At 38.0% G+C, this 10,376-nt stretch overlaps 1 protein-coding gene and 1 pseudogene across 3 annotated transcripts in view; both read right to left on the bottom strand.

Moving 5' to 3' along the window:
• Positions 1-2,550: 2,550 nt before the first annotated feature.
• LOC101004117 lies at positions 2,551-4,339 on the bottom strand (annotated as a pseudogene).
• A 655-nt stretch (positions 4,340-4,994) lies between these two features.
• Positions 4,995-10,376, bottom strand: part of BLNK (B cell linker) — an 80,509-nt gene continuing 75,127 nt past the window's right edge. For all 3 annotated transcript variants that reach the window (XM_009215068.4, XM_003904061.5, XM_009215067.4), the window contains one exon: positions 4,995-5,374. In XM_009215068.4, coding sequence (XP_009213332.2) covers positions 5,255-5,374 — 120 coding nt within the window. In that variant the 3' untranslated portion in view covers positions 4,995-5,254. The remainder of the gene's footprint in view (positions 5,375-10,376) is intronic.

The following is a 10,376-nucleotide window of genomic DNA, read 5'->3' as shown; positions in this document are numbered from 1 at the left end:
ATTACAGGCGTGAGCCACTGCACCTGGCCTAGGTTGCATTATTATCTTCATTTTACAAATGGAGAAACAAGACAAATAACTTTCTCAAGTTCACACAGTCTGTTATTGGTAAAGCTGGGATTCGAATTATTGCAACTCACACCAAATAACTTGCCCTAGACCACAGCAGTATCCTCCTTCTTGTCTAATGGAGGAGTTACTTTTAGGCTCATTCACATGTTTAGTAGAATAATATGTCTATCTTGATGCATCAAAGCTTAAGAAAAATGTTGAGTCCTTAGTCTTGGATGTTTGGACCTTTTGTCCATGGATAGGCCCCCAGAGGTCCAGGAATCTCATGATATTTGATGTGAGTTTCTGTGTATATACATAAATGAATTTTTCCTCAGGCCAAAGACCCATAGTTCTCATCAGATTCTCAAAGAATGTTGTAACTACTAAAAGATTAAGAACCATAGATGTAGAAAGAATATTTGAGATCTTCCTAATACACAATTATAATTACTACATGTTCTAAAATATTTATAGATGGGTTCATTTGAAGAGTTATCCACAGATCACTTTTTATGTCTGCACAGAAGATTTTGGTTAGGGGACTAGGAGGTAATGTTTATCACGCACAACTAGCTTACTTTAGCTCTTGAGTCATCACTGGAAAGATATTGTTTACCCTTACCTAGAAATAGAAGCTGAGTTATATGGTGTCTTAAGACCATTTTGAAGGAGAGGAATTCAGCCCTGTTTTAAGAACATGTCTCATGTGGTGCTGGTTTTGTCTCACATCACTGAATTCTGTTCTTTGGGACTTACTTTTAGGCAAGACTGTCCCAGCTACTATGGTAACAGTAGTTTAGCTCCCAGAGTGCAAAGTCTCCAAACCATTGCTCTGGCTAACTCATGATAACACAGTTTAGGCTTGTGCTGGTCACAGACCTAGCTTCTTCATGTCTATTGTCCTTTTGAACAACCTTGAACAGCCTTCCTACTACTATAGCTGCAATCTACTTTGCAACGGAGAACAAGAACTGTTTTGTTTTGTTTTTTCCTTCTTCAGCTGCTACACATGTACTTCTTGACTAGTGTCTCCTATTCCACCACCTAGCTTGCCTGAAAATTTCTTTATGCAAAACCATTTATTTGTCAGCCATTGAGACATTGAGATCACAGACAGGTGTTTTGAAATTTCTTATTTATTTATTTTGAGACAGAGTCTCACTTTGTGACCCAGACCAGAGTGCAGTGGCATGATCTTGGCTCACTACAACCTCTGCCTCCCGGGTTCAAGTGATTCTCATGCCTCAGCCTCCTGAGTAGTAGCTGGAATTATAGGTGAGTGCCACCATGCCCAGTTAATTTTTTCTAGTTTTAGTAGAGACAGGGTTTCACTGTGTTGACCAGGCTGGTCTTGAACTCCTGGCCTCAAGTGATCCACCTGCTTCGGCCTGCCAAACTGCTGGGATTATCAGTATGAGTCACCATGCCCAGCGTCTTAAAGATTTTTCTAATCTCATCAAGAATATCACCTGCAGAGGTGGGCTTTAGAGAAGCAGGTAGGATCACCCTCAGTGGACTCTTCTGCAAGATGAGGGAAAAGACTGGTATGTTGGATTGGGTATTTCTCCCAGCTGGGGAGGAGTAGAGCCCTTAGCAGAGAATGGCCTATCTCTCAGAAGTTCTCCCAGCCTCTGCTCCAAGAAGTCCACCACACAGTACTGAATATCAACCAACTGAGGATTAGTATAATCTTAACGGCTATGCTGATCACCTAGCTGTAGTAGGACACTTGGAGGAGGAGAGGAGGAATGAGGCAGAAGAGGTTGTTATGGAGCCAGGGTTGCTGTGGTAGCAGCGGGAATTAATGAGGATTTACTTAAATAGAAAATAATTCCATGTAACACTGAGGAAAACTGAAACTAGAGAGCTGATACCACATACTACAAACAGATGCTCTGCTTTACCAAAAAATTACCCCAGTTTCCCAGTTTAAATTATGAGTCATCCTTTCTAGTACATTCTAAATGATTCAATGGTTTTCCTAAAAGGAGAAAAAAAAAACCTTTCCATACAAAATTTCCCAAACCCCTATATACCTGAATGTAAAAAATGCATATAAATTTTATTAATTTATATGGCCACCATAATAAACTGGGTGGCTTAAAAAGCCAGAAATTTATTGTCTTCAGGTACCGGACACTTGAAATCCAAAATCAAGGTGCCATCAGGGCCATGCTCCCTCTAAAACCTGAAAGGAAGTCTGTTCTTGCCTCTTCCTAGCTTCTGATGGTTTGCAGGCAATCTTTGCAGCTCCCAGGCCTACAGATGCATCACTCCAGTCCCTCATCTTCATGTAGTAATTTTTTTTCAATAGAAACTGTGCTACTTTATTAAAATACTGAGTTTTAGTTCACATGTGTATTTTTGACTCCCCACCATTTCCATGTCTGACCACTGCTACCACTACGTCCCATCATAACGTTCCATGTGTATTTAAAACAAAGCAAAGGGTGGAGTTCCATCTTTAAAAACTAAACAGGCATTTTGGACAACACATTCTTAGCAATGGAACCCAGACAACATTTATTAAACACGTTAGGGAGAGTTCTCACTCTGCATTATAGAAAGGACAACCAGATATCGACTGTTACAGAAATGAAATAAGATGGAAAATTTTTAACAAATTGTTTAAACTGCTTTCTCAAAGGGACTTCCTCCACTCCAGAGATCTTGAATAGCCTCCTGGTCAGTTGTCCAGAAGCAGTTCTTCACATAATTGATGAACTTGGCTTCCACTTTGGGAAGAGAACCACCTTTTTCTATACTTGCTTGCATTTTTGCTTTAATGTATTCTACAGAACTAGACCCTTTTGGTATTTTAGGAGTTTTTTTCCTGTTTTTTGAAGGATTCTTGTCCTTTTGATCTTGGTGTTTACGATGGGTTTGAGTGTTTTCCATTCTGATTTGACTTTTGTGCATTTTTGGTTGGAGTATCTCATATAGATTTCTTCACTGGTGCTTTTCTTCAATTTCCTCATCATCATTATCTTCATCAGCAGCAAGTTTTACTTTTATTCTCTGGAACCTTGCTACCACCTCTAGGGGCAGACTGCTTTCCAGATATCCTTAAAGAGTTTCACATCCTCCTCCTCTTCATCTTCTGACTCTGCATCTTCCTCCACAGCTACTAAGTGCTGTCCGCTAATGTGCGCTGGCCCTGAACCACACTTCAATGGTAAGAGCACTGGTGGTGTGACTTCAAAGCCCCCAAGGGAAACTGTTGGCTGTACAGACATTTTCAAAGTTGCCAGTGTTACTTTAATTGGACTGCCTTCATAATTCATTGCCTCTGCTTCAACAATGTGCAATTCATCCTTTGCACCAGCCCCTAAACTGACCGTCCTTAAAGATAACTGGTGTTCATTTTCATCATTATCCATCTTAAAGTGATAATCGTTGTCAGCCTTTAGTTCAAAACTGAAAAGATAGTTCTGAGCCTTGTGGGGCTCATGTCCATGTCCATCGAATCTTCCACTGGGTGGCGGCACACGTTTAGATGGGAGAGAAAGAAGACAGAGATAAATGACCACTGCTCAAGAGAACAGCCATACAGGATGGAATCACCAGTAGTATTCTTCCTGTGTGTCTCTTCATATAGTCTTCTCTCTGTGCCTGCATCCAAATTTCCTATTTTTATACCAACCATTGTATTAAGGCCCACCCTACTGACCTCATCTTATCTTGACTACATCTGTAAAGACCTCATTCCCAAATAAGGTCACATTCTGAGATATGTGGCCTTATGGATTAGGACTTCAACATATCTTTTTGGGGGAACCACAATTCAATCCATAACATAGGTGGTAATTATGAAAGTGTATGACATTTAAATATACAATTATCTTTACGATTGAGTCATGAGTTACTCTGAAATTATTACCTTCTAGCCTTTCAAAATACGTCCATAGATTGCTATCTTATGCAGTGGCCAAGTGTGTTCCCCAATTAATTATTAGGCTTAATTAGCTGCTTTATCATTTCAGTGCTATCTGAAGTACACAGTAGAAATATATGACAAAGTATGATACATTTCTGGGATGATCTAAGACCTCGGACCTGATTCTCCATGATGGTATCTTTTATTCCTTGGTGTTCACCAATGTCTGCTTTTCTGCCCTGGTTTTGTGGGATATTTCTCTAGGAACTGGCTTTTAGTCTAGCTTTGCTGTCACTCCACTTTGAAACTTGATATGGTTTGGCTGTGTCCTCACCCAAATCTCATCTTGAATTGTAGCTCCCATAATCCTTAAATACAGTGGGAGGGACCTGGTGGGAGGTAACTGAATCATAGGGGCGGGTTTTCCCATGTTGTTGTGATAGTGAATAAGTCTCATGAGATCTGATGGTTTTATAAAGGGCAGTTCCCCTGCACATGCTCTCTTGTGCAGCCACCATGTCAAACATGCCTTTGCTCCTTCTTTGCCTTCTGCCATGATTGTGAGGCCTCCCAAGCCATGTGGAACTGTGAGTCCATTAAACCTCTTTTTTTTTTTTTTTTTGTAAATCACCCAGTCTCGAGTATGTCTTTATTAGTAGCATGAGAATGGACTAATATAAACCTCATATCAAGTTTAGGTTCTATCTGATAGATATGCAAATCAAAGAGGGTGTAATTATCTTTAGTAAGCAAAACTAACAGCATAATCCTAGACAAGAACTTATAGAAAGTTCATATCCATATGTATCTCCCATGGTTGAGAGTGCTCACAAAAAGGAACCATTACATCCTTCTTACCTATACTTACAGATATTATACATTACCTGTAATACCTTATTTTCTACAAATTAAAATTTTAACCAAGATTTAATTATCAAGCATTGGCAGTGGTGAGCCCAGCTACATTAGTGTACCAATAATCATTGTGGAGGTTTAAATTTCCAGCCACTTTGTTCTGTGCAAGAGCATTATTTTCTTATTTTGATAATATACTTTACATTTATTTTTTAAAATAAAGATATTTATTTGGAACATATTGGTAGCATGATAACTCAACCTCACCAGATACTAACAGTTCATCAGGTCAGGCAATAGGTAGAACAAGTCCATGTGAGCTTCTTAAAAAGAAATGGATGACCACTCAGTAGCTGACTCCATCTTCCATTTTACTAATCCAAAATATGAAGTTTTGGGACTTTTTCTCAAAAGCAGAAACTTGGGGAAAATGTCTGAAGCAATGTTATTGATCTTTTTTTTTTTCCTTTATGAAACTTTAACTGCATACTTCAGTCTGGTGGAATCTTTTGTGTTATTCTGACTGTCAATAAGAACCAAAGGACTATGTTGATGATTCTTGATGATTTCAGCAACACTTCCAAAGTACTAGAGGAAGAAAACACAGATGAATTATACATTGGAATTTGTGTTAACTTTGAGCTCCACTCCTCCCATCTTCTCTCATTCTCAAGTTAGTAAAAGTTATTACGCCCCAGCTGACATTCTGCACAAAAAAATCTAGTTTAACAAAGACTATAACCTTCAAGGTGGCAGACTTTGGACTTTGCTGTATTAAGTATGAAGAAAAACACACTGACAGCCTCAATTAGCACAGCTACTTAGATTACTTAACTGAGTTATGATAAAATATCATAGTATATTGCTTTTCATTTACTGTTAAATGTAAAACTATCATACAATGCATTTTTCTACATTCTTCACAAAACATAGATCATCTCTTACTTTGCACAAGTCTCAGATACAAGAACTGATGTAATAAATTAACCTTAGAATTTAGTACAAGGGAACAGTCATTTCCTAAACAAATTTATGTCTTGTTTTCTTTTTTAAACAAATAAAGCTTTAGAAACCTTCATATTTCCATTTTTACTTGGTTCCTGGTAAGCTTAGATTTAACTTAGTGCCTAATAAATAATGAAATTTCATGCTAGGCTCTCTCCTTACATACTTATTTTTCCAAATTTTGATCCTTGCTGTCTATGGGTTTTAATTTAAAATTATCACAAATTTTGTTCTGAAAAATAATTAAAGTTTTGAAGGAAAGATAAAAACAAATGTAACACAGATCATGAAATGAAATGCATTGAGTATACAAAAGTGCTACAAGTTCACACTCATTAAATGTATTTAGAGGCCGGGCGCGGTGGCTCAAGCCTGTAATCCCAGCACTTTGGGAGGCCGAGGCGGGCGGATCACGAGGTCAGGAGATCGAGACCATCCTGGCTAACACGGTGAAACCCCGTCTCTACTAAAAAAATACAAAAAACTAGCCGGGCGAGGTGGCGGGCGCCTGTAGTCCCAGCTACTCGGGAGGCTGAGGCAGGAGAATGGCGTAAACCCGGGAGACGGAGCTTGCAGTGAGCTGAGATCTGGCCACTGCACTCCAGCCCAGGTGACAGAGCGAGACTCCGTCTCAAAAAAAAAAAAAAAAAAAAAAAAAATGTATTTAGAATCACTTTTAAAAAGTGGTGATTGTTTTACAACAGTGCCATGAGTTTAGCAGTTACCATCAATTGATTTTATTTTCTCGATGTTTTAGATAAAGACAAACATCTGGAGTAAAAATTTTAAGCATTTATTAATTGTTTGGATGACTTCCAAGTATCTACATATCGACTAAAGTAAAATATTCAGAATATTGGCCAACATTTTCAAACGAAATATCAGTTGTCTTTTAGATAATTGGCTAGCTGAATATTCAGTCAGGCAGAGAGGTAAGAGACAGGGACTTTCAAATACCTTTAGTCTTTATTCTTTACTTCCTATTCAATCATTCAGCCATCTTGCAATTGCCAATGAAATTCTTTCATTATAAATCCCATAAAACATTCATTCTGCTTGTTTGATTGTTTGGCATAATATGTTGCTAAACCAAATGCAGCTGAAAGTTAAATGTATGGACTAAAGGGCCAGAAAATGAAATAGCACAATCTCTTTGAAGTAGATTACAAGGGAAAAAGTGTGTCCTGAACCTAGGAAGCATAGGAGAGGATTGCTATACTTACACAAACAAATATCTCATTCTGTCCCTCTAGTCCCTGAATATTTGTAAGTATTGCTTTGTTGTGGTGTTTGGGGATTGAAGTGTTTACAGTAGAGAGTTGAGCTGAGTTGAAACATTTGAAGTAGGGAATGAAGTTGAAGAATATTTGTTTTTTTTTTTTGTTTTGTTTTTGTTTTTTTTTGTTTTTTTTTTTTTTTTTGAGATGGAGTCTCGCGCTGTGTCACCCAGGCTGGAGTGCAGTGGCGCGATCTTGGCTCACTGCAAGCTCCGCCTCCCAGGTTCAGGCCATTCTCCTGCCTCAGCCTCCGAGTAGCTGGGACTACAGGCGCCCGCCACCACGCCCGGCTAGTTTTTTGTATTTTTAGTAGAGACGGGGTTTCACCATGTTAGCCAGGATGGTCTCGATCTCCTGACCTCGTGATCCGCCCGCCTCGGCCTCCCAAAGTGCTGGGATTACAGGCTTGAGCCACCGCGCCCGGCCAATATTTGTTATTTAATTTTAAAAAGAATTGGGCATAACATAGTTACAGCTTCCCCTCACTCTCCTTTTTTTCTGTTTTTATTAATTCAGTGTATTTGAGAGATACATTCAGCATATTTGTGGACAGAAAAACAACTCATTTGATAACTCAAAATCTCATGGCCAATAAGATAAAGCAGACCGTTGTCAAAACTGTAAAATTACTCAATGCTGTATCACACAATGCCAAAATAGCTGCATAAAAAGTTAAACAGTTAATGAATTGGTTACTTTTTCTAGGCATATACACACAAATACACAGACTTTTAGAAAAACATCCACATGATTGACATCACGTAACCAACACTTTAATTCTCCATTCAGATGTTCAGTGTATAGGGGACATAATCCTTTTATTATAGATACTTGAAGTAAGAGTATTAATTGACTGTCAGTACCTCCAGATGCTATTATGGTAATATACTACTTATTTTGGAATACATAGGCTGAATATGTTGGAAGTGAGGTGAAGCTCTAGTCTATTCATTCTAAAGTAGAGATGAAGATTCATTAGGCCAAGAGGAATTCCTGTTTACCAGTTTCCTAGTAGGACAACAAAATCCAGAGCCCCTCAGGGAGTTCAAAATTTGTGAGAGAATTTCAGGACCTCGAAATAGGACAGCTTCTTCACCCACCCTTAAGCCTCTTATAGAAAAGTTAGACTGCTGGAGAAGCTTTAGGATGTTAAATGATAATGCAATCTACATTTTAAAACCAAAGACTGGTCTTGATTAGTGCTCTCAGATTCAAGAGTTTTGCATTATAAAATTATCTGAGACTTTGTTAAAAGCAAAATAAAATTCCCTAATATAAAAATTCTAGAAGAAAATGTAGGGGGGAAACACCATGACACTGGATTTGGCAATGATTTTTTGGATATGACACTAAGCGCATAGGCAAAAAAAGCAAAAATAGACAAGACAATATGAAGCTTAAAACCTTTTGCTCAGCAAATAACACAATCAACAGAGTGAAAAGGTAACCTATGGAGTGGGAAAAATATTTGTAAATTATTTATCTGATAAGGGCTAATATCTAGAAATATAAAGAACTTCTAAAACTCAGCAACAACAAAAGTCAAATAACCTTATTATAAAATGGAATAGGCATTTCTCTGAAGATGACATACAAGTGGCCAAAAAAGCATATGAAAAATGTTCAACATCACTAATCATCAGAGAAATGCAAATTAAAACCACAATGAGCTATCACCTCTCACCCATTTGGACGGCTACTATAAAGCCACAACAACAAAATTCAGAATATAACAAGTGCTAGTGGGGATGTGAAGAAGTTAAACCCTCGTGTGCTGTTGGTGAAATTGTAAAACGGTGCAACTACTATGGAAAGAAGTATGGGAGGCTCTCAAAGAATTAAAAATAGAATACCCATATCATCTAGCAATCCCACTTCTGGGTATATACCCCCAAATAATTGAAAGCAGTGTCTTGAAGAGATTTGCACACCCATGTTTATAGCAGCACTATTCACAATAGCCAAGAGATAGAAGCAACACAAATGTCCACTGATGGATGTTAGACACACAAAATGTGGTATATAGATACAATGAGATACTATGCAGCCTTAAAAAGGAAGGAAATCCTGACACATGCTACAACGTGGATGAGTCTCAAGGACATCATGCTAAGTTAAATAAGCTGGTCATAAAGGACAAGCTTATTATGTGTGTGATTCCACTTTTTTGAGGTATCTTAAGTATTTGAATTCATAAAAATAGAACGTGGTTGCTAGGGGCTGGAGGGAGGGGGAAAAGGGAAGTTGTTGCTTAGTGGGTATAGGGTTTTAGTTCTATAAGATGAACAAGTTCTGGAGATCTGTTTCACAACAGTATAAATATACTTAACACTACTGAGCTGTACACTTAAAATGATTAAGATGGTAAATTTTATATGTGGTTTTTTAACCACAATTGTCTAAAAACCAAAATAAAGAATACACATGACTTTTTTCAGTTTGTTTTGCAAATGCTATTCTCCTGCCTGTAATCACTCAATCAAATCAATTCAGTCGCTTAGTAATTATTTATCAAGTGTACGCTGAAGCCAGATACTGTGCTCTGATTCTGGAAATACAGAGATGAAAAGACATTGTCCTTGGCTTCATGTAGTGGAGAAGACAGACACTTCAGCAGTCAAGACACTTTCCAACAATTCAAATATTTTCTAACAGGTGCTGGGTTTGGAATGGTGTACCTTTTTTCTGAAGGAATCTTGAAAGTAAATATTTCTTACCTTGAATTTTGTTTATGCTATTTTCTCTGCATAGATTGTTCTTCCCATTTTTCTCCTCCTTCCCTCCAACTTACATTCTACCCATTCAAATTCAACCCAGAATTCAGAACCAGAATAAGTATCTCTCCATTTCTAGACCATTCATGGGTTACTCCAGCTCAGATTTCAGGGTTCATTTATAGGAGCAGGCTGGCTAAACTGAGATATGGTAAGCATTGAGTTTGGTCCAGATTAAAGAGGCATTAAAGTTAATGTCTGGTTAATATTTAAGACCCATGTGATTTTTTTTCTTGCTGCAGGCCCATAAGCTCATTCTGGTACAAGGGCTATAGTCTAATGTTTTAACTCAAGTTTCTGCATCTCTTCTGGATCCTTCCCTGATAACCTACCTTGGTACTTTAGTTGAGATTTTAGGTCTTGACTTTGGAGGTCTGGACCTTGACCTTAATTCTTACAACCTTAATTCAACTTGACATTTCAACCTTGATTTATATTTGCCCCTGGACTAAACTCTCAGGTCAGACTGACCTCATTAAATAACTGAATGAAAGAACTAGGATGTATATCACACGACTTCTTCCTTTTCTGTGT

The sequence above is a fragment of the Papio anubis genome, chromosome 11 (genome assembly GCF_008728515.1).
Source record: "Papio anubis isolate 15944 chromosome 11, Panubis1.0, whole genome shotgun sequence".
In the NCBI taxonomy this organism is placed as follows: domain Eukaryota; kingdom Metazoa; phylum Chordata; class Mammalia; order Primates; family Cercopithecidae; genus Papio; species Papio anubis.
This window is presented reverse-complemented; position numbering and strand designations above follow the sequence as displayed.